This window comes from Carassius auratus, chromosome 41, assembly GCF_003368295.1.
Source record: "Carassius auratus strain Wakin chromosome 41, ASM336829v1, whole genome shotgun sequence".
NCBI lineage: Eukaryota > Metazoa > Chordata > Actinopteri > Cypriniformes > Cyprinidae > Carassius > Carassius auratus.
Genome location: NC_039283.1, coordinates 26,124,045 through 26,147,986, shown reverse-complemented (window position 1 = coordinate 26,147,986; position 23,942 = coordinate 26,124,045). Strand labels below are relative to the sequence as shown.

General features: G+C 42.4%; 2 protein-coding genes and 1 long non-coding RNA gene across 7 annotated transcripts; 1 reads left to right on the top strand and 2 right to left on the bottom strand.

The window, feature by feature from the left end:
* Positions 1-42: 42 nt before the first annotated feature.
* pop1 (POP1 homolog, ribonuclease P/MRP subunit) lies at positions 43-8,766 on the bottom strand. 2 transcript variants are annotated; one of them, XM_026227964.1, is made up of 16 exons: positions 8,491-8,766; positions 6,165-6,240; positions 5,967-6,071; positions 4,435-4,610; positions 4,089-4,349; positions 3,609-3,696; positions 3,354-3,532; positions 2,995-3,209; positions 2,741-2,828; positions 2,604-2,664; positions 2,411-2,530; positions 2,045-2,160; positions 1,650-1,838; positions 1,096-1,250; positions 860-1,021; positions 43-769 (listed from the first exon to the last, which is right to left on the bottom strand). In XM_026227964.1, the coding sequence occupies exons 2-16, from the start codon at positions 6,238-6,240 to the stop codon at positions 214-216; spliced, it is 2,547 nt and encodes an 848-aa protein (XP_026083749.1). In that variant the 5' UTR covers positions 8,491-8,766; the 3' UTR covers positions 43-213. The 2 variants fall into 2 exon arrangements, with proteins under 2 accessions (XP_026083749.1, XP_026083750.1); XM_026227965.1 differs by lacking the exon at positions 8,491-8,766 and adding an exon at positions 6,382-6,464.
* A 923-nt stretch (positions 8,767-9,689) lies between these two features.
* Positions 9,690-18,687, bottom strand: LOC113059442 (cell surface glycoprotein 1). 4 transcript variants are annotated; one of them, XM_026227963.1, is made up of 4 exons: positions 18,636-18,687; positions 12,637-13,704; positions 10,717-10,775; positions 9,690-10,471 (listed from the first exon to the last, which is right to left on the bottom strand). In XM_026227963.1, the coding sequence occupies exons 1-4, from the start codon at positions 18,682-18,684 to the stop codon at positions 10,445-10,447; spliced, it is 1,203 nt and encodes a 400-aa protein (XP_026083748.1). In that variant the 5' UTR covers positions 18,685-18,687; the 3' UTR covers positions 9,690-10,444. The 4 variants fall into 4 exon arrangements, with proteins under 4 accessions (XP_026083748.1, XP_026083744.1, XP_026083746.1 ...); XM_026227959.1 differs by lacking the exon at positions 18,636-18,687 and adding an exon at positions 16,080-16,372; XM_026227961.1 differs by lacking the exon at positions 18,636-18,687 and adding an exon at positions 16,080-16,370 and having other exon boundaries at positions 10,743-10,775.
* Positions 18,688-19,611: 924 nt separating this feature from the next.
* Positions 19,612-23,198, top strand: LOC113059441 (uncharacterized). Its single transcript, XR_003278091.1, has 3 exons — positions 19,612-19,671; positions 20,628-20,829; positions 21,037-23,198. It is a non-coding gene; the product is annotated as an uncharacterized LOC113059441 (long non-coding RNA).
* Positions 23,199-23,942: the final 744 nt, after the last annotated feature.

The following is a 23,942-nucleotide window of genomic DNA, read 5'->3' as shown; positions in this document are numbered from 1 at the left end:
TGATACTTTGCCTAAAGAAACAAAAACTTTCAAAACATCAGATCTCATGAAGGTACAGTGCTTTAATTTGCACAGATTATTAATCGTTCTCAAATTCCAGCAAAAAAAAGTTTAAAAAACGAAAACAAGTTTCAACATGCTCTCCTGTATACAGAGTCCTGGTGATGGACATGCATCGGTCCGTGAAGGAATACAGAATGTGCTGAACATGCTTTATACGTCGATGCTGATGCGAGCGAAGCGGTACTGCAGTGATGAGGGGTTTCTCAGCAGAACGAGGCCGCGCTGCTCCTGCGGCTGCTGAAGGATGGTGTGCAGGAGTCCAGACACGCTGATGAAGGCCAGAGCCTCGCCACAACCTGCGGCCAGAGAGAAGTCTCCCTGCGTCACCCACCCCAGAGTCAGCCGGCTGCAGTGGGACAGAACGCTGGGCAGCGGCGCCGGAAACACGCCCCTCACGGCACGGGCCGGCTCTTCAGGACTGGTTTTGTGCTGACGCAGGTGTTTGAGGTGGTCTTTGTGTCGGGGCTCCTGCGGGCCGCTGCTGTGTGCATCTTGAAGCAGCAGCTGGAGGTCAGAGGTCGTTGGGGCACACACCATGGCATGCAGCGCCGGCTGACCTTTACCCAACAGACGCAGACGCACCCACACCAGACTCGGCCCACACTCCTGCTGCAGCGCCGCAGCCGTCGCATGGGTCAGCGTTGAGGAGTTCCTGCGAGACGGCGGACGAGTCCACGCCGACAGACGACGCAATGCCTTCAGACTCCTGCAGACACAGACACACAGAGACTGATCACGTGACACACAGAGACCAATCACGGGACGCACAGAGACTGTGGTGTAGTGTATGACTGACCTCAGAACAGTGAAGTCCGATGCTCCGGTTCTGCAGCAGCTAACATTCTCTGTGCTCAGATTCACTAGCTCCTCCCACTCCTCTGTCAGCTGTTGCCAGGGGCAACAGAACGGCGCCAAGCAGCCATGTTTGATGTAGTTAGTGCGTTTTGATGGAGGACGCCTGAAAAGTCAAGTGATTTTCTGTTTTATCATGACTGAGACAGGAAATACAAGATTTCTCCACACAGCCCACACCTTTTGAACTTTTCCAGAAGCTCCGCCTCCTGCTCTGATTGGAAGCGCACTCCTGCAGGGCAGTCTGGGTAATCGTGAGGGAAGTGAGGCTGACCCATGAACTGGGAGTGTTTGACACTCATGTGGAGGCCACCAACACGAACACCACGATACACCTACAAAACATTCACACTGGTCTGACGGGTAAAGTGAAGTAACGGAGCGTGAGGCGGCAGAAATACTGAACGAAAACTATGATCCATCAGCTCCTGGAGAACTAGAGGATTTATTATTCTCGGAGCGTGATTCCAGTGAAGATGCAGAGGACAGAGGCTCTGAACAGAAGATGTGACTTGTTCTGTGTTTATAACTAATGTCAGTGTTCTGCAGTGAGAGTTAGGGGATGTCAGGCATTCCTCTTTGAAATGGAAAATCTTTTTTCTTTTTTTTTTTAACATCGTTCCTGTTGACTTTACACTCGATTCCACTCACAAAAATAACTCCAACAAGAAATGTGATCAAAAGGAACAGTGTCAGAACAAGTTGAACCAAACACAAACAGTGTCAGTACACACCAGAGGGACCCAGAATGCCATTCCCCAGCCCTTGGGCAGCAGCAGATCCCAGCCGGAGCCCCAGTGCAGACGCTCCTCGCCCCGAACACGACCGCCCTGATGAACCAGCAGCAGAGGAACAGCAGCCTGACCATCAGCTGACAGCCTCGAACCTGGAACCAGCAGCTCACTCCTCATCCGGTTCAGCTCCTGACACACACACACACACACACACGTGTAAAGATCTCCTCCAGTCATGAGGACTGTGATGTTTCAATCTGAAGAGATCTTCTCTAAGAGATCTAAAGAGGCAGTCAAAGACTCTAGAGCTCATGAATTAGGACATTATAAACTGAGCAAAAACATGTTTCATATGATCTGTTTATCACAGTCTGTAGAGCCTCAGGTGTGTTTACCTGCTCAGACAGTCGGCTGTGTGTCACACGCTCTCGAGCAGACGTGTCCCACAATGCACTCTGACTGCAATGAGCCGCAACTCCTGTGAGTCTCAAATCTCTCAGACGATCGTCCTCTAACACACACACACACACACACACACACACACACAGAGAGATCGAAAAGAATCACAGAGAAGACATTCCTGAAGTGTGTTTGACTGTGGTGCTGTGTGTGAGAGAGAGACAGAGTCTCAGGCCCTGCCAGGATTCGAACCTGGTTCATCTGCATGGAGACGCAGCGGCTCCCTGAGCTCAGGGTCAAACACACACACACACACACTCCTGCAGCCGTCTGACTGCGTGACGCAGCTGATTCATGTGTACCTGCGCTCTGCTGTAGGTCAGGAACAGATTTACCACGTTTCTGAGGTAAAGTGAGTCTGGGATCATCTACAGTCAGTCCCAACACACAGCCTGCTGGGAGCTCTGCTGTCGAACACACTCCTGTAAAACACACACACGCTGAGATCTTGGTCTCCATATAAAGACGGCTGTCGTGACGTCAGTCTTCCTTCACCTCTCAGCAGCTGGAACACTTCTGTCTGCTGCTGATGGAGGCTCACCGCGTCGCTCGGCTCCTACAGTAACGAGAGACACTCATCAGCGACTGACGGACACATCAGCACGACTGTGATGTCATCAGCAGGCTCTCACCTCACTGGCTGGCTGGAGTGTGTCTGTGAGTACCACGTGGGCCAGCGGACCAATCAGACGATAGCGCACGATCTCCATGGTCAGGTCACTAAACAGGATATCAGGAATGATCACATTTCACAGTCGACGCACACTTTACAGTGACATCAGATCACTGGAGCATTTAGAGCTGACTCTGTGACATCACACGTGTCTGATCATCACAAAGCATCATGTGACCTCATCAGTCAGAGGTCGGCGTGTGTTTAGGGCACCTGATGGTGATGGTGGTGTCAGGGGACTGCCAGCGCACCGGGGCCCCAGCGGGACGCGTCCCGTCACCCAACAGCCTTTTGGAGGGTTCCTCAGCATCATCTTCGTCTCTCTTCCTCTTCCTCCCTGCAGACCGCTCCACCGCGGGACCAGACTCCTCCGAGACGGACACAGACACCGAACACTGACACACCAGCTGCAGCTCCGACAGCACTTCCTGCCACAGAAGACAATTACCCAAAAACACATTTCATTACGACAGAAAACAAGTGAAAAACAACATCCAGTGCAACATGAAGCCACACGCTAGTAACATGATGGTCAAACATTTGCATCAGAGTTTCTGTCCTGAGAGTTTGACCTGTTTAAGGTCCGGATGGATCCAGATCCACAGCTGTCTGTCTGAAGCGTCAGGGACCCGGGGCCTCCACAGGAAGTCAGCAGGACCCAGACAGCCTTGAGGAAACTGATCCGCTTTGTACAGATGGACACTGCCCTGACGAGCACCTGAGAGACACGACGCCGCTGCGAATGTGGGACCTACACACAAACACAGAGACGATATGAACCACATCTGATGAACCACACACACACACACACACACACACACACACACCTGTTTGTTTGCTGGTGAGTCGAGCGAGGGCTCGCAGCATCTGTTCCTCAGATCCTTGAAGCTCCAAACAGCAGAAATATGACAAATCCTGAGCGAGAGCGAGAGAGAGAGACATGCTACTGCGATCACGTGTATGTGCTTTATAGTTATATTCAGCAATTCATCAGAGCCAATAACACTCTCCAGAAGGAGCGAAACCCGAACAAAAAACCTGTACTTGGTCATGCCCTGTAAGGGAATAATGTGTTTTCCTTAGGATCAAATAAAGCTTTTTTTCAGCTGTCGATTGTTCTTCTGCGCTGGAGAAGATGATGGTTTGATCTCCAGTCACTGATCTATTGTGCTGCTCATGATGTCCTAACAGTGAATCTGAACACATTTGTTTTGTAACATCGTCAACACACAGAGCATGTGTAGGACGGGGCTCTGATATTTCCTGGAAATCGTGAGGTTTAAGTCAGTTCTCTCGTCTGAAGTCACCTGCAGCAGGGCGTGTGTGTTCATGGCTCTGTAGCTGGCTCTGAAGCTCTTCGCCGTGGGTTTGAGCGGCAGACAGTAGCTCCACATCTTCTGCATGTGGAAGCGTTTGGCGTGCCAGATGTGCGTCTCCAACCATTTGTTCTTCCTCTGTCTGCGATTGAACTCCAGCAGCAGGTTCCCGTGTCTGCGACGCGCTCGACGGCTCCTGCTTCTGGGCAGCTGCTTCTTCTCCTTCTCTGCTGCACGCTGACTTCGCTCGGCCTGGACACACAAACACACGCTGTGAGCGAGGATGGAGTAAGAGACCTGTGTTAATGAGTATTTCATCTGTTGTGTGGGTCAGTACCAGTCTCTGAGCTCCCTCTCGCAGACGGCTCGGCAGTCTCTTGGTGTTGTGGCTCATGGCTCGTCTGCGCATGTGATTCGGCAGAGCGTTGAAGACGTGGCAGCTGCCTGCAGGTTTACTGACGGCCTTCAGCATCGCGTTCACTTCAGCCGCGCGCGCTTTAGCGAAGTAAGAGGCTGCAGGGAGGAATCAACAGAAGACTTTGCTTCATTGTTACGTTCACACCAGTGTTCCTCAACAGGTGGCTCGCAGACCGGAGAGAAAAATGTTTGGCTCATGTTAGTTTCAAATAATGTGGCATGAAAAATCAAATGCGGCATTAGAAATTGACATTAACATACATTGCGTCTACACTGGACGTGAGCGACGAATCCCCGACAGAAAGATGCTAACTTTTTCCATTTATGACGTGCTGACACAACGTTCAAATGATCTGCAATGCTTTATCACGTCCAGTGTAGATATACGACGTGAGAGCAAAAACATGGCTAATGTGAAGACAAAAGTGGACACTGAAAATAGATGAATCAGATGAGAATGGACGGAACAGATTTGAGTTCACAGTTTTAATGTACATGTGCTTTACCAGCATTTATTTTCAAGATCAGAGGTTAAATATTTTTGTTGCTTTCACTACGACTATAAAGATCACGCTAAATAATATTCAGACTACATTAGACACTTAACATGAAAAGAAGCACAATCATTGCGTTAGATTATCATGGTCATGTTTTGTATGTTGTTCCTGTCATGACGTCACAGAAAATAAAAACTTTTTCTAAAAAAGAATTCAGTGTTGCTTATGGTCACGTGTTGTGGATGGTTAGGACAAAAACATGGAAAATATACTTGATCACGTCACGTCTGGTTGAGACACAGTGTGATCACCTCAAAAAAATCTAAGTATAAAAATATTAATGCTGATGGATTCTAATGTTTGAAAGTGTTAGGGAAAGTGGAGAGAAGAGATCCCGTATGGAGACGAGCAGGAACAGCTGATTCGGATCTTTTGTTTGTTCATTTGTTTTTAATATTAAACAAAGTTCTCCTTTATCTAAATGCAAAAATGTTCGTAATTGTTGACTACTGGGAAAAAATCTGAACATGTATCTTGTGACCAGCTTTTGATTATTTTAACTACAGCAACAACAATAAAAAAATATTATAAATACATGGTAAATCAGTATATCTCTCTTGTAGGCTGAATTTGGCCCTCGGCGAGAACTAATTGAGGAACCCTGGCTAACACTATATTTATTCATGGTACACATTTCATCAGTTCTTGTATAACTCTTTCTTTCTAACCCGAAATTTGAGTCACTCAGATCTAAAGTGAACAGGACAACAGGAACAGACAGTCGTTTCACTGCTTTCAGATCACATTAACGTCTCAGTGCATTCAGTTATGTGTGTCATAATTGGCTTGACATCAGTTATGCAAACAACATTCTGGTTCAGGCGTGTCTCAGGACTAACCCTAATGACAGAATTATAACTTTTCATTGAACTATTCTTTGGTTATGAATGTTAACCTGTGATGTATTTGGGCAGATCTTGACTGTAACTGTGACCCCCAGGCTGATGACCTCTGACCCAGCCGCATGCCTGTGACCCCTGACCTCTCCCGGTACCACGACCTGTAGACGATGAGCACTCAATTAATAACACAAATGATATGTGATCAAAAACAATGATATCTGCAGAATGAGGCCTTTCTTAGCACTGGTCACCTGAGCTCGTGTAAGTGACGTTTCTCGGCTGATTCTTCATCTTTTTTTCTCTCATTCGATCTTTTGCTCCAGTCATCTGAAAAAGTTTCATTGGAATCAGCTGCAAGGACACTATGTACATGTGTATAGGCCATGGCAAATCATTTATTACACATACGCATTATAGAGAGATGTACAGAACAACAGGATATAAGCAGTGAGTAACTTTTACACACACCTCACAGTAAACAAATAATACACCTATTCAAAAGGTGAAATCCTGATCTCTTTTCCTCTCCGGCGTGTGTGTTAGTGTACTGCGTGCTAGTGTGTGTGTGTGCTAGTGTAGTGCGTGCTAGTGTGTGTTAGTGTACTGCGTGCTAGTGTGTGTGTGCTAGTGTAGTGCGTGCTAGTGTACTGCGTGCTAGTGTCTGCTAGTGTACTGCGTGTTAGTGTAGTGTGTCCTAGTGTACTGCGTCCTAGCGTAGTGTGTCCTAGTGTACTGCGTCCTAGCGTAGTGTGTCCTAGTGTACTGCGTCCTAGCGTAGTGTGTCCTAGTGTACTGCGTCCTAGCGTAGTGTGTCCTAGTGTACTGCGTCCTAGCGTAGTGTGTCCTAGTGTACTGCGTCCTAGCGTGTGCTAGTGTACTGCGTCCTAGCGTGTGCTAGTGTACACACACCTCACAGTAAACAAATAATAAACCTATTCAAGAAGTGAATTCTTGATCTCTTTTCCTCTCCGGCGTGTGTGCTAGCGTACTGCGCCCTAGCGTGTGCTAGCGTACTGCGCCCTAGCGTGTGCTAGCGTACTGCGTCCTAGCGTGTGCTAGCGTACTGCGCCCTAGCGCGTGTCAGTGTACTGCGCCCTAGCGCGTGTCAGCTCCAGTCATCTGAAAAAGTTTCATTGGAATCAGCTGCAAGGACACTATGTACATGTGTATAGGCCATGGCAAATCATTTATTACACACACGCATTATAGAGAGATGTACAGAACAACAGGATATAAGCAGTGAGTAACTTTTACACACACCTCACAGTAAACAAATAATACACCTATTCAAAAGGTGAAATCCTGATCTCTTTTCCTCTCCGGCGTGTGTGTTAGTGTACTGCGTGCTAGTGTGTGCTATTGTACTGCGTGTTAGTGTAGTGTGTCCTAGTGTACTGCGTCCTAGCGTGTGCTAGTGTACTGCGTCCTAGCGTGTGCTAGTGTACTGCGTCCTAGCGTGTGCTAGTGTACTGCGTCCTAGCGTGTGCTAGTGTACTGCGTCCTAGCGTGTGCTAGTGTACTGCGTCCTAGCGTGTGCTAGTGTACTGCGTCCTAGCGTGTGCTAGTGTACACACACCTCACAGTAAACAAATAATAGACCTATTCAAGAAGTGAATTCTTGATCTCTTTTCCTCTGCGGCGTGTGTGCTAGTGTACTACGTCCTAGCGTGTGCTAGCGTACTGCGCCCTAGCGTGTGCTAGCGTACTGCGCCCTAGCGTGTGCTAACGTACTGCGCCCTAGCGTGTGCTAGTGTACTGCGTCCTAGCGTGTGCTAGTGTACACACACCTCACAGTAAACAAATAATAGACCTATTCAAGAAGTGAATTCTTGATCTCTTTTCCTCTCCGGCGTGTGTGCTAGTGTACAACGTCCTAGCGTGTGCTAGCGTACTGCACCCTAGCGTGTGTTAGCGTACTGCGTCCTAGCGTGTGCTAGCGTACTGCGTCCTAGCGTGTGCTAGCGTACTGCGTCCTAGCGTGTGCTAGCGTACTGCGTCCTAGCGTGTGCTAGCGTACTGCGTCCTAGCGTGTGCTAGCGTACTGCGTCCTAGCGTGTGCTAGCGTACTGCGTCCTAGCGTGTGCTAGCGTACTGCGTCCTAGCGTGTGCTAGCGTACTGCGTCCTAGCGTGTGCTAGCGTACTGCGTCCTAGCGTGTGCTAGCGTACTGCGTCCTAGCGTGTGCGTACTGCGTCCTAGCGTGTGCTAGCGTACTGCGTCCTAGCGTGTGCTAGCGTACTGCGTCCTAGCGTGTGTCAGTGTACTGCGCCCTAGCGTGTGGTAATGTACCGCGTGCTAGTGTATGCTAGTGAACAGGGTGCTAGTGTACTGGGCGCTAGCGTACTGGGGGTGCTAGCGTACTGGGGGTGCTAGCGTACTGGGGGTGCTAGTGTGCGCTAGTGTAAAAAGAGTCAATTATAAAGACTGCTGTCGTCACAATCTTCACACAACATGAATGGAGTAAAATCAGACTTCATTCAAAAAAAAAAAATAATAATAAGGTAAACCAGTCATTTACCATCCATTAACCTAACCACAAATACAATTAAGATCCGGACGTGAAATTTAACTATTTTACCTTAAATTGTAGCAGTTTTCTGTTTTGTTTGTTGGTGTGAGACGGTGATTATTTCAGCACAGATCACAGCACAGAGTTCATTCTGTTTCCGGATCGATTCAGCGATAAAACACGCGCCTTCAAACTCCGTTAATCTGTTCTTCTTCTAATAGAATCTAGAGCATGCTAGACGCATCCAGTTAGTCTGTTAAATGAACCTGGTCTGTTTAATGTGCTTTCAGCAGTTTGTGTGAAAGTTTCCTGTTCGCCACTGAACACGTGCGCAATCTGCGCTGACTTCCGCTTTAGAGGATGATGGGAAATGTAGTTCATTCAGCTCAGATCCGTTAATCACCGATCGATTGATGAAATCATTTACATCATGCAAAATAATATATATAACAATTCCAGTAAAAATAAACATTTAATATGAAATGAAGGTACTGAAGGTTTTTACAGCAGTCTCTTTGAAATCTTCGCTGGAAATGAAATGAAATGCGCAGTGGATAAGATACATACTACCTTTGGTGTGAGAGACCCGGGTTCGAATCCACTGAGAAACACACACCAATGTGTCCTTGATCAAGACACTTAACTAGTTGCTCCAGAGGAGAGCGACCTCTGACATATATAGCAATTGTAATGAATGAATGAACCTCCAGCATCAGTGTTTCATAACAATGTTTGTTGTTTTCATTTTTTTTAATAATCAAGAGGGCTATTATAATTTTAACCATCAGCTTATAAACAATCCATAAACTATGTGCATGAGTCTGCATGTCATCACACTACATCTGAGCATGTTTCTAAAGTTTAATGAGCAGAAGAGTAAATGTTTAGTGTTTCACATAAAAACTGAATGTCTGTAATAGCTCAGGCATCTGTGGCTATATTTACCTAGTATTTTAATTCTTTACTGTGTTTAGGATTTGTCAGCATTGTAATTCGGGTGTTTCCTCCAGATTCCCCTGAATCCAATCTCATGCAGGACAGATGAACTGGAGAACACTGTCTTTAGTGTGTGTGTGTGTGTGTGTGTGTGAGAGAGAGAGAGAGAGAGACACAAGCAGTTACAGTTGATGGAGTTGACTCTGATTTCTGTGGCTCTCACTGATTTTACGGATATCTGCTGCAATGTTCTCCAGAATACCACACATCTACACACTGATCTTTATGAAAGACAAATCACTACAAACTTATTTTATTAGTAACAATAACTATTTATTCTGTGCACATATAAATGTAAAAAGACACATATAGGAGATGTGCAGAGATCATGTCACAGTTCATTAAAAGCTTGATTTATTTATATAAAGAGCTCAACTTTCATGTCTTCACGCACTGATATGTTTTACTGAGCAACTGCTTATCTTCAGGACTTGAAGCGATTTGAATCGTTGGGTTAAAGCCAGGTTTATTATGATGAGGTTTATTAGTCCTCTGGAGTTTAAGTGTAACTATCAATCACCACAAACTGTACTAAAATAACCCAACAGTATATACTATTGATTAATATACTATGTGTGCCTTTCTGTGTCATTGATTAATGCAAGTAAAGAGTCAAGCTGCTTTGCATCTGCAGAGAAGAATACACTAAATACATAAAGAGACAAGGCCCTTTTGACCCATTTAAAGACACATTATTAAACATAATTTGGCTGACTCACAGTTATTGAGTTTTGGCTCGTGTTTGTTCAGATGAGTTAATATTGCTTTTGTGTTTGACTCAGTTGAAGATGAGGACATGATGCAGTGATTTTATCCAGAAGCACAAACATTCGTCCCACGCTCAGCTGGTTACCCTCGGGACCCTGCGCTCTCAGAGGCTTTTAATAACAATGCTAATGATGATGATGCTACTTAGAAACACTAATTTATGTACAAACGTATGTGAAGCCCAAATCCTCTGAAATAAAAGGCACGTCTTCCAGCGTCACAACAACACATTGACATCATTCTGCAGGTTCTGTGGATTTCAGATCAGCTCCATCTTCACCGACCACTGAAACACAAAATAAAGGTTATCACGAAAGAGCTTGTGCTTATTTCATTCAAACAAAACAATTTTATGATATGCAAATGAGACCCATATAACTCATCCCACACACTGATGAAGAAACCATTCTATATTAATGGCTTTAGATAAGCTCATGATTCACACATTTTGCTCAATCATCTGCAAATGTTTTTTTTTTTTTTATCAGAAATCATTGGCTGTAGTGTGAAGACAGTGTTTAAGGGTTTGACCTCTGACCCCTGCAGGAGCGTCTCACCAGCTGTATCTGCTGTGATCTCCTCAACGGCTCCTGCAAACACACACAACAAATGTGTTGCTGATATTTCTGTCAACAGCAGCACAATATTCATGAGCTGCAGAAACCATTCAGACTCTGTACAGATGTGTGTTGAGCTGATGCTTTGCTGTTTTTTTAATTTGTTTTGCATTTAATTAATATTATATTTTCATAAACTAGAATATAGATAGACTATTATCAGTGATGCAAACTATGTTTTTTGTCTAATTCGACCGTTTTGAATTGAAAGTTGAGCTGTCATTTACATGACTCATGTAATTCATAATTATTGTGACAATAATAGCATTTTTCTGTCTTGCGCTTTCAAGATATTAAGAATATAACTAAATCTGAATTGGTGAATATTATAATAAATATAGCTAAAAGTATTATTTGCAGTTCAGATTGATTACTTTACAAAACAATCTTATTATTTATTTAGTTCCTTTTCCATTACCATAGTGGTCTGGTCTAATAATGCAATGTTCTAGATATGATTATGGCCTTGTTCAGTATAAATAAAAAAGTGAACTAGTGTAGAAACAATAAAATATCTCTACGCTCGAATGATCAGTTGCTTCTTGTAGTCCCACGAACACATTTAAAATGTAAAGACGATCGGCCGTTTTCTGTTGCAGCTCCTAGGCTTTGGAATGACTTTCCTCTGTCTGTTAAAACTTGTCCTTCATTGGGTGTTTTTCAGAGTGCGCCTAAAACTTATTTGTTTTCTTTATCTTTTGACAATGCTTTGTAAGTGTGTATGTCATATGTCTGTTTTTGTTTTTATGTTTCTCTTTTATACTTTCTGTGCAGGACTTTGGTTCCACTTTTGGTGTTGAAAGTGCTTAATAAATAAAGTTGAGTTGAGTTAATACAGAGAAAGAACGCTTTATTATTATTATTCTTATTATTATTCAATAAAGAAAAAAAGTTTACTTTGTTGTGAAAGTGCATGATATTCTAGGCTGCTCATGAAAGCTTTTTCACCAGTGTCCAATTAACAGTCTATAGTTTATGTAGTTAATAAAGCAATATCTACAGTATAAATATCTAGATTTCCTCCCCTTGCAATACAAGGAGAATACCCCGACCCTAACAGGAAAATGCCCACCCAAGAGATCTTCCAGCCCACCCTTCTATAGATCTTCAGTCAGATCTTTAAGAAGTCAATGACATTCACCGTCTGTCTCTGTAATTAACCCTGCTTCACTGACCCAAACTACACTGACCCTAAAATACATCTGCTTCGGTCTTCAGGTGTTTCACAGAGACGTCTGGATTGAGATCTTTACCCAAGTTAAGTTTGTTGTTCTTCTGCATGTCATCTTTGTCAGGGTGTCTGCGAGCGTCAACTTGATAAGTCATCTCAAATAACCGGAAAAAAGCACATGAACAAGCATGTAGTGAATTCAGTGTCTCTCTTTCACACACCTGCTTATATATTATATAACAAATGGTTGTATCTAAATATTAATACAGATTTTCATTCGAGCTCATGGTAAGCGGTACTGTGGCACGGCCGAGCACCGTGTGTCACAAACCCCTGCCGTCACTCAGAACATGCTCATCTTACATAATCTGAAGCAACAGAGCAAGATTATTGTGTCTTCTGGCGCGACACAAAGAGCGCCGAGGCGTCAGCAAGAGGCTGTTGTGCACCGAGACATGTTCAGTGTGCTGGTGTTTTGTACTGTAATGTCTTTGTCTAGACTACAGTAAACTCTACTCAATCTCTGTTCTGTTACCCAGCATCAGTTATGCACTGCCTTACTACAGCATGTGTAGTGACCTGGGCTTTAATTTACTTCAAGCATCCCGTCATCTGACCCTTTCTTCCAAAATGATCAGAATTATCCAGATGACCACGCATTACCTTCTGAAGCGTCTGCGCAGGTCGCATTCTCCTCTGCAGCCTGTGAGACCACTGCTGCTGCCAAGGGTTCTGGAGCTGGACTCGGTTCCTCAGCCGTGGGTTCTGGAGCTGGAATCGGTTCTTCAGCCGTGGGTTCTGGAGCTGGACTCGGTTCCTCAGCCGTGGGTTCTGGAGCTGGACTCGGTTCCTCAGCCGTGGGTTCTGGAGCTGGACTCGGTTCCTCAGCCGTGGGTTCTGGAGCTGGACTCGGTTCCTCAGCCGTGGGTTCTGGAGCTGGACTCGGTTCCTCAGCCGTGGGTTCTGGAGCTGGACTCGGTTCCTCAGCCGTGGGTTCTGGAGCTGGACTCGGTTCCTCAGCCGTGGGTTCTGGAGCTGGACTCGGTTCCTCAGCTGCGGGTTCTGGAGCTGAACTCAGTTCCTCAGCCGTTGGTTCTGGAGCTGGATTCGGATCTTCGGTCGCTTGAGCCGGACTTGGTTCCTCGGCTGTGGGTTCTAGAGCTGGAGTTGACTCTAGAGCTGGGCTTGGTTCCACTGCAGTGGGTTCCGGAGACACAGTCGGATCCTCAGCAGAAGCTGATTCTGCACTCGGGACAGGCTCAGACACAGTGAGTTCAGGAACAGGGCTAACTTCCTCTGGAACTGGTTCTGAAGCTGGAGTTGGTTGCACTGGTGTCGCTTCAGGACATGTGTTTGCTTGCTCTAGTGTGGGTTCCGAGCTCACGTCTGACAGTGCTTCTGGAGCTGCAGTTAGCTCAGCTGGAGTGCTGCTGAGATCTGATGCTGGTTCCACAGCTAGAGAGGGTTCTGCAGCTGTAGTGTCACTGGGTTCTGATGCAGTATGAGCATCTCGCTGCTCTTCAGCTGGAGCTTCATGACTTGATGTTTCAGGAACGTCTTCTGGATCTCTCTCCTCCAGAGGAGCATCACTAGCGCTGACCATTAGCTGCTCTGCTTCTGAGGCCTCAGGCTGGACGTCCTTCACCGTCTCTTCCGGTCCGGCACCCATCTCATCCAGCATCTGATCCGAGACGGTCTCGCTGTCTTCTGCTACAATACCATTATGAGAAACTGGCAAAAAAGACAAGCAGGGAGGAAATAAAGTTTATAAATACACATTATATATGAAAACATAATTGTCTGTCATCCGCTTAAATTATTTCTTTTAGTTTCTCAATGTAAATAATATAAAGAGTTCTCTGTTTTCTTGACCCACTGTGTAAAGCAGTCCACATACCACATGGATCTGAAGATGCTTCTTGACAGAATTATTCAGTTTTTCATCAAACCCCTGAGTAACTATACATGTGCTTTTGTTCATACAGGCAGCAAAAATCATATCGGAGTCAAACCATTTAGCTGTTTGTAGTCTGAACAGCTAATCACAATTGTTTTTTAATGTTTCAGTTTGATTTGTGGAATTGGAGGTATAGTTTTGTTATTCTGGTCACAGCATGAGTACATGACTTATAATGTCAAGCAGAAGCATCAGCAGCACAGCGGTGTGTAATCCACACACACACACACACACACACACACACGATTCATTTAAGCATCTCAATAAGGGTAATGAAAAGCACAGATATTTTACTGAACTCAGAAACACAAACTATAGCAATGAGTAAGTAATTAAAAAACACACATTCTTGCCTCTGCAAAGTTAATATTTATCTCTCCACAAACACTAATGAAGCATCACGGAAGATGCTCTCATGGAAACCCAACAGAAACACTCAGAACAGCTGCATACTGATCGTACCGTTTCCTATTCTTCTTCACACCTCTCTGCAATTAATTCAGTCTCAAATGCTTTATGTACATCACACATATTTTGCGTAGGTCATTTCAGGACAAAGTGACTTGTGCGCTTTCAATTTGGTTTTTATAATCATAAATGAATTTGGAGTTTGAAAGTCACATTTATAACAACATTCACAGTCTAACCAATCCATATTTGCATACTGAATACATGAATACCATAACTAACTCTGGAAACACAATCATAATTTCTAATAAACTGGTGGCTGGTGGCTCAGGTTTGTGTCTCGTTCGGACTGGTCTGAAGCACATTGAAGACGGACAGAGACATTATAATCAAGGTCAGAAGAACATCCGGGCATCTAGTCCATGGAAAACATCCTTTTACAGTTAGCAGTATGAGCAATGAAAGCCACATGATCAAACCATCTCAAGCATTTTCAGGGATTCTGAGTATATAAATGGGATTTTATACAGTGTGTGTGTGTGTGTGTGTGTGTGTGTGTGTGTGTGTGTAGCTTCACACTCCTGTACACATGCCTTGAGGTTCTGCCCTGATCGGAGCTCATTTCCTCAAACGCTGTGAAGAAAAAAGTCATTTCCTGATGGTCAGGGCGCTGAGGAGAGACAGCAGCTCAAACAACAGCAGCCAAAGATGACAGACTCTAAAGCCAACAGTGAACAGACTCACGGTTAACAATATGTCCCTCTTGACACATGTGGAGACACAGAGTCGTGCTGGCACTGAGCGGCGTGAACATCACCCCCAGCAGAGCCCCAGAGACGCTCAAACACTAAAACATGCAGCATTCATCTGTGCCAACTGTGTTCATCACTAGTCCATCAATTATCTCTCAACAAGTGCTGCATTATTTTATGCATTCTTACGTTTTCCCTCATGTATTTTAATCAATTTTAAAATAAACTTCTTGCCTTGTTTAATGCTTTCCCTAATGCCCCCCCCCAAAAAAGCCAAACTGTGTTCTTGAATAAACAGGATCATGAGCACAAGCCACAACACACACACACACACACACACACACACACACACTATCTTCATTGATAGACACACCTGTTACTGATATTTGTGATCATCTCATCTGTTTTCTCAAATAAATAAACAATTCTTCTCTGTGTCAGTTTTTACATTTTGTGTAAATTTCACACAAGACAGGTCAAGAGAGAAACCAGCCAAGAACAAAAAGCAATAAACCACAGGAAATTATATGATGCAAAGGGTTCTGATCTGGCCAGGACAGCAGCTGATAAACAGGGTAAAGCAATGACTATCTCACAGACTGAGCTCAATGGAAGCGCCGATGTGAAAATGATCAGGAAACACAGAGGACTGGTCGAACCAGAGCCTGGGGCTGCATGTGTCCTGACTGGGGTTTGAGCTGTCTGTCCTGATATCCATCATCTGGTTAGGCATCCTACAGAACTAACACTGCAACAGCTGGACAGACACACACATGATGTTGCACATACCGGACATCAGCTGCAATAATTAAAGATCGCCTGTAAATACTACGATGAAAAGTTGTCATCTATGACTAAATTGGTTAGAATTATTATTGATTATTTTTGTGTTGGGCACCGTCAGTAATTCATGCACGGGTTTGATTATATTATATTAAATTATAATGCAAAGCTTATACAAAAACTGCTTTAGTTTGTGCTTGACTTACGCAGAGTTTCTCCGCGCGCCTCCTCCGCTTTGACGCCCGGTCGGTTCTCCTGCGCGAGCGTCTGCGTGCTGGACGATGAGCAGCCCATCCTGACCAAACCACTGTCTGTGTGCGTGCGAGAGCAAAACACTCGAGAGTTTCTGAAACTTTGTTTTAATAGCGCTCTTCAGTTATGAGGGCTGAATATGCCGCGTGTTCACGTCAAACAGACGCAAGCGGAATGAAACGGCTGCAGCTCAAACTCACTGGAGCGCGCTGAGATGACGCGCACGCGCTGCTCGTGCCCAAATCTGAATAATCACCTGTGTGTCACTCTAGACACAAACATATTAGATACTACAGTAACTGATTAGTCTGGAAGAAAAACACAAAAAATATTTTACAAACCAACTGTTAGTTATTTATAAAAGAGTTATATAAAGCCTCACAAGGCAAGTTTAGTGCAGTTCAACATAAAACCTTAAGGAACCTACAAACTGATCAAATTTAATGCATAAGTAACTTTAGATAAAAGTATATATAAGCATAAATATAATGCATATTTTAAATGTATTTTCATGAACTTTGGAAAGTTAGTAGCTGAAACAAATAGCGAGTAGATTTATTCACTCAGGTTTGTTTCTCACCTCAGTTCTCACCAGGGGCGTCGGACCGGGGGTAAAACCAGTACTGATTACCAGGGCCCCAAAGGAAGAGAGGGCCCTTGAAAAGTCTGGTATATATTTTTTAAAGGGGGGGGGGGGGTGGTCATTTGGACTGCCTAGGGCCCTGGATCTTACAGTGATTAGAGTAAGTTTAGTTCCAGCCCTAAACAAACTCGTCTGAAGCTGGTTCGACATTAAAGTACCGCGAGAGTGATTCAAACGCTTTAAGAGTCATCTCTCTAATCACTCTCGCGATACTTTAATGTCAAACACTGATCCGCTTCTAGTCCTAACATCTCCAGGATTACCTGAAAATCACAGGCAGGTATTTTATTAGGGTTGGAACCAGGGATGTAAAATATCAATTATTTCCATGATCGATCGTCGTTTAAATAACGATCAAAAAATTGATTAATCGTTTGCCATAATGCTGCAAAAATGTCTATTGCAGGCACGCAGTCACCGGAATGACAGGATGTGCAAAAGCCATACACACAAAAGCTTTCTCACTTCAATTAAATGGGTTTTAGTCTGAATAAAATGCTAGTAGCAGGATTCTAAAATGAATGTAAAAATAGATGTAATTATGATCATTTCATAAAATGAAGAGAGCGCAACTCCATCGGTGACAGAATGGAGAAAAAAACCTTGGGAGAAACCAGGCTCAGTTGGGGTCAGTTCTCCTCTGACCAGACGAAACCAGTAGTTCAATTCCAGGTGTTGTGGAGCAAGCAATGGTCTCCTCAAAGTCATAAAATAAAACTCAAAAAGGGAGTTCCAGATGTCAAAATAAGACTTTATTGAACACAGCAATAAAGCGGCCGCCGCATCTGAATCTTCTGTCTGCCTGCACACTCATTTTATACCTTTAACTCTGTATAGTTCCAGTTTTTAATTGCCATTATCACTATATTTTTCTCAATGGTGGAATTAGGCCAAATCAACAATTAAAAAATCTCTCCCTATTGGTTGGCTATGGTCACGTGAGACATCCCCAAGTCTGTTTACTACTGATGTGCATTTCAGAGGTTAGTTTAGTTCACAGATACAATTTAGTGGAATATTACCAGCACATATCTTTTATGTGTCCAATACTGTTCAACACTACCAGTACTGCCCTATGGGAGGGCCTTTATACATCTGACCCTCTTCATGACATCCAGTATTAGGGAATAACTGAGCATATTGATCAGTATATTGCTTTCTTTCATAGTTATGCATAATATTGTAAGTAAGATAATTATTGTATTGTATTGTATTGAGTAATACCAAATAATAACACAATTCCAGGCTGCAGCAAAGATCAGATTGTGCAGAAGAATCATCTGTTTCCTGTGGTCTTGTCCTGGTGCTCCTCTGAGACAAGGCCTTTTACAGGGGATCTGTATCTGGGCTCTAGTTGTCCTGGTCTTCGTGTTGAGCATGAGCATGAGTAACAGCTGAAGGCGAACAGCAGGTGGCAGTAGTTGGCTTGTCAACCGCAATTAAATCGTACAAGAAGAAGAAGAAGAAGAAGTGAAGCGACTAGTGATGGGAAGTTCGATTCTTTTCCGCGAACCGGTTCTTTCGGACGGTTCGATTCAATAAACCGGTTGAAAAAACCGGTTCATCGGTTCTTTCACGCTCGACGTAATGACATCATTGGCAATGACGTAATGGCGTCACGTCTATCAAACATTCAAATATATAAAGTCAGTAATCATAACTTTAGTCAGTTAAAACCTCATAATCATGAAAAGTTTACATTTGAGTTTTGCAACAACACCTAAATACAGTAACAGCAATAATGTGCATATGAGGATTTAAGTCTTGAAGATATAAAGTAAATAAATTAAGTGTCATCAGCGCAGAAACCATGATCCACTTACTAAACATAATCCATTGCGATGTATTTGTTATTAAATGAACTTACGTTTCGCCAGATTGCCCTTCATCCAAGCCCTCGAAATACCCAAGCTCATAACATTACTAGTACAGAATCAGAATCAATCACCAAAAGAATCCCTTCGGTTCAGACATGCTGTGAGTCAGTTGGCTTCACGCTGAATCGCGCATGCGCAGTATCATCAGTTCAATGGTTCTCAATTCGGACGCGTCCGACAGAAACGATTCTCATTCTCGGTTGAGTGTACTGATGATCCGAAAACCGATGCAACCGGTTCTTGACTCGAGAACAAGAATCGCTCTAACCGGCACGTGCTGCAGTTCAGTATCATCAGCTGCTCTACTCGTGTTCATGTTCTGTTTACTACAAACTCAATTTGTGAATGTCATCATTAACTATAAATACAGTACAGATATCTCATAAATCATCCCTTATTCCTATTAAACATAAGAGTCTTTAGAGTCTTAATTATTGTCCAACTTCCCTGAAAACCCATTTGGCCTATACATTATATACAATATACAGATTGGAAACATTAATCTAAAAAAATAATAATAAAAAAATCAAAATAAAATATAGTTATTTTATCACACTTTCCGATGTTTAACAAAATACTTACAAAATCTCAATTCGGACGCGTCCGACAGAAACGATTCTCGGTTGAGTGTACTGGTGATCCGAACACCGAAGCAACCGGTTCTTGACTCGAGAACGAGAACTGCTCCAGCAGTGGGCGTGTTTGTTCATTATCTGGCTCGGCTCGGTGTTCATCTTCAGTTCGGTCTTCACTGCATTTCATTCAGTGTACTGAGTAAATGGATTACCCCGGGATATTGGTTTATTCTGACTCAGAGGGAGTGTCAGTCACGTTAAAAAAGTTAACAGCTTAAGTAATTTGTGGATTTATGCTTATTGGAGACGTGAACCGTTTCAAACGATTCAGTTCGATTTGGTGAACTGGTTCAACCGGTTCACTAAGAAGAACCGGTTAAATTGAACGATTCGTTCACGAATCGGCCATCACTAGAAACGACGAGAAGAGCTGCTGCTGAAGCGTGGCGCGGTGGGTCTTGTTTTATTATTTTTTGCGTCTTAATTTGTTTTGTAATGTGTTTGTGATCTAAACCAGGAGGCAGTTTCATAAAAGACGCTAAGAAAAGCGGGATTAAAGTCCAAAACCTTAAAATAACCAAACAAATTGGGACTAAAGCGGTTGAAACGACCATTTAAATCCACACAATTTTACTAATCTGACCCAGGTTCGGTAAAGCAGGATAATTTAAATACTTAATATATATCATGGATCAGCTCGATCCACCATCGCAAACAGCGAATATTTGTGATGTTTAATGCATTTGAGATGCTGTGTTTTCCTCTGTATATAACTGGCACGTCGTCACATGTAGATTTTTTATCTGTAAAAGTTAGAAAAACCCTTCGCTGTCGGAGCGCATGCGCATAATATCAACAATAATTCTGAAGAAATATGCATTCTGCTAAAACATTTGTTGTTGGACATAAATGTGACCTGTTACTATTTTAATCCTAAATAGAAGTGTATTTTTTATCATATCAGTAGCTTTAAATCAAATGTAAGCTGCTAATACAGCCCTACTACATGAAGAAAAGTATAATACACTTTACTATAGTATAGTTCAAAAGCACTATAGTATTTTGTTCATGTGGGAAATCAGTTAAGTGTGTGTTCCTCTTATCAGTTAAGTCTGTCGTATGATAGACACACACTCACTGAGCTTCAGCTTTATGAAACCAAATCAAGTGAAAATAAGTCAGACGAACTGAAATAAGCCTGTGTTATTTGGTAAACTAGTTTTATGAAACAGCCCCAAGGTATATAGTCCTTCGATTGTATTTGTTCTGTTGCTTGAATATTAGCATGTATGTATTGTTTAATGGGCTCTTAGGTTAACATTCATGAGAACATTATTCTGTTAATGGGGTTTGTAGTTCATGCTAATATTCTTTCCTAAAACTATCTATTGTTCTTCTCCCTCACAGCGGCACGGAGGCTGATTCTGGTAAGATTGACTTCTGTCTCTGCTCACTCTGTGAAGAGCGGCGAAGTATTCTCGCCTGTCGGGTCTGTCAGTGGTCTGATCAGGGCTAGAGCTTCGCTAGATCAACACCAGCACGAGACTCAGATCGGCCTGCTGTGCTTCATCTGTTCTCCTCCTGCTCCGCTGGTCACACCTGACTCTCTGTAAGATCAGGACAGGAACTATAAAACATGCTCCTCCAGTCCCTCATGTTTCCCCTGGTCAATATAAATCCAGATCATTCATTAATCAAGTGCTTTAGATAACTAGATATATCACACGTCTGTAGGGAGACGCTGTTTATCAAAAAGCAATAGGTTTACTTGATTTACTGTGGTTAAAGCAGCAATAACATCATTTTCTTTCCCCAGGTTGATGATGCCATCAGAACATCCGAGCATCAAATAATTAATGTCCAGTCCTGAACACCCAAGCGAGGTCTTCATTACAAGTTCAGTACATTTTTTTTTACATTTATTTTATTTAGTTCTTTATTTAACAGGGACAATGGAGATTCAAAGACTGCCACAGAATCAGCCTCGGAGCTCTTTTCCTCTTCTGTCTCAGGGCAGGAGAGTACCAAAACACATTACAGAAACATCAATATAAGCATATACATTAAAATCAGCCCAGCCAAAATTTAGAAGATTAGAAATTTAATCTCACACATCACCTACAATAAAATAAATCAGACCCCCAAACTTATGTAACCAACATAAGAGCATTCAATGGTCACAAACCTGACTCATCCTTTAAAGCAGGACACGTCTTATATTAATTGGTAAATGACTCCATTAACAGCCTTACAGACAGAAAAATCTCTAAATACAATTACCTCTTGATGAAGCTTTCACTTCTATTGAAATTTGACTCTGTATAATTTAAAAATTTGAGGTTTTAACATGCTTTTCAAAATATATCTCAAGATATAAAAAAATCCGGCACAATTTGTAATTTTCTCACCATTGACATACATCCGGTTAGACCACTACCTTCTTTTTTGTTTTAAAGTTCATACAGGCACTTTTCCAAACATTTCATGTTAAAAAGCACTGTGGAAGGCAGTCTAACACATTTCAACATTGCAATAGATAATTTTTGTGCCATCATCAGTGTCATCTGCATTTGAATATGTCCCACAGGACAAACATCTGGAAAGTCTGCTAATACAAGCTAAAAAGTAGGGGCCCTAGGGTCGACCCCTGAGGCACCCAAGTGAAACAATCTCTTAAAGAGGATATGTGTGTTTTTGTGTTTCCTTGATGCAAGATTCAATCCATTTTATTGTTAATGAAAAGTTAAAATGTCTTGAGGTGTGGTAACTGTAGTATAAGCCGAATAATTGACTCCGGGCTGTTGAATTATTACCTCAGATGTGCATCATCAATTATTCCTTACTTAATGTGTCGTATGTCATTTGTAAATCAAAGAACACAGCACCCACAACCCTAACCCTTGTCTGATTTACCTGCTCCATAAAATAAAGCATACAATAGGTTCTGTCGTTTGCCCAGTTACTTTTTTTTTTCTTCTATTTTAACTACTGACTAAATTCAAATCTGCCTATAATTAGCCACATTAGTCGGATCACCTGCCTTGAAAGCTAGAGGAATGTAGATTGTCTAAATGATAAATTCACAAAATAATTAATTGGTACAAAAAAGTCACTATTGTTTTTAAAAAGTTCCATAAAGTTATCTAAACCATATATTTCTTAACCATTGGGACTTTTGAAATCTTTCCTAACCTGAATTGAATGCTCAGAAAATTGTTAAATGAAATGTAGATTTTACAGAATTAACTAAATTAAGTTCTTTATATCTTATTCCAGATTTATCTCTCAAACTCAACAAAGTAATCATTAAATAGATCTGCTATTTTGTCAGATGTATCAATTATTCTTTCTTTAAAACCTATTTCTAAAAATGTTTTTGTCAACTGATTATGGGTTTGCCATCAACTTTAGCCTCATTGAAAATATTAATAAAGTAATGTGCCATATCCTGTCATTTATCAGACCAAAGGGAGTAAAATCTATTAAAAAAAAACCACACTCTTTACTTAAGTTTTTTAAAGTTATCAAAAAATTAAATATCAGATTAAGGGGGTTTATAAACTGCAACAATAGTGAAATACATTTGTGGAATAATTAAAACCTCAGTATAATAAAAATGTTATTATTTTAAAAGGATCATCTGCAGGATCTGAGTGGTGATGCTATATGTGGGTTTTAAATACACTACTGAAACTTGTACAGTTGTCTTTTTTTTTTTACTTTAAACATGTAAAATCCTACAGAAAATGGTTATTATGCAGTACAATATTATGGGATAAATGTCATTAAGAGGAGTTAGGAACTTATGTGTCAGTTGTGATGCATTCGCTCCAGAATTGATCTTAAATCAGTTAATGCTCAGTCCTCTTCATCACAGAGTTAAGAAATGTAATTTTTATGTGTGCTGTTTGTGAGAAATGTAGAAACATTTAGGTGTTTTTATTTTATTAAATTAAAATAAACAAATTTCACACTGAAGCACTGTATTGCAGCTGGAGTCATTTTGGCCAAAATCATGTGATCTATTGTTTGTCTCAGTATTCAACCTGTTACTGTAACTACTTGCCTGTGAAATAAAATAAAAGGAACAATATATTCATATGTGCAATTCAATATTTTTGTTTTCCTTCATCAGTATATTACAAGGAGTCTCTAATGATGATAAACGTTTAGTAACATCAGCTTCGAGTTTGTTGGCCTATTTGTGCATGTTCTCTTGAGAGTGTCCATCTGTAAATACAATAGCGACCCTCTGAACTGTTCGGCTTCTGTTCCTGAAGCTGTTCTGAATCAGGTAGTGCTCAGATAGTGGACTGCGACGGCTGGCTGGTGCTGATGTACTGGTCCAAAGTGACCCTGCAGTGGACTTTAGTGAAGTATTGGAGCGTCCCGCTGGCAGACCGCTCTCCGTTCTGCTGACAAACTGCTCAACTAGGTCAAAATTGATAATGGCCAAATATTTGGAGCCTTTAATGAAAAACATGAGATCTGTTTATTGTCCAGACCTGCAACAACAATTGTTTTAAATTGATTAAAGTTTCAAAATCTTACAGAGAGAAGTTAAGCAAGTCAAAACAATGGGAGCCCTTTTTTTAGCAATGTGCCCAAACTATATCAAATATTCACCAGAAAATGATTTTCACTGAAAGCTTAATGATTCAAATCATTTTATATTTTGTAAAGAGAGGAATGAATTATGTTTGTATGATTCAGTTCAGTGAG

Bases quoted from the DNA above. Each gene is read 5' to 3' on its own strand.
- pop1 (XM_026227964.1), bottom strand. From the start codon at position 6,240: ATGACTGGAGCAAAAGATCGAATGAGAGAAAAAAAGATGAAGAATCAG. The intron at 3,697-4,088 runs GTGACTTCAGAC...GCTCTCGCTCAG, and splicing joins ACACACACGCCCTGCTGCAG to GATTTGTCATATTTCTGCTG. The intron at 2,531-2,603 runs GTGAAGGAAGAC...TGTGTTTTACAG, and splicing joins AGTGTTCCAGCTGCTGAGAG to GAGTGTGTTCGACAGCAGAG.
- LOC113059442 (XM_026227959.1), bottom strand. From the start codon at position 16,167: ATGGGCTGCTCATCGTCCAGCACGCAGACGCTCGCGCAGGAGAACCGA. The intron at 13,705-16,079 runs GTAAGTCAAGCA...CTTTTTTGCCAG, and splicing joins GGCGCGCGGAGAAACTCTGC to TTTCTCATAATGGTATTGTA. The intron at 10,472-10,716 runs GTCAAACCCTTA...TTTGTGTTTCAG, and splicing joins CGCTCCTGCAGGGGTCAGAG to TGGTCGGTGAAGATGGAGCT.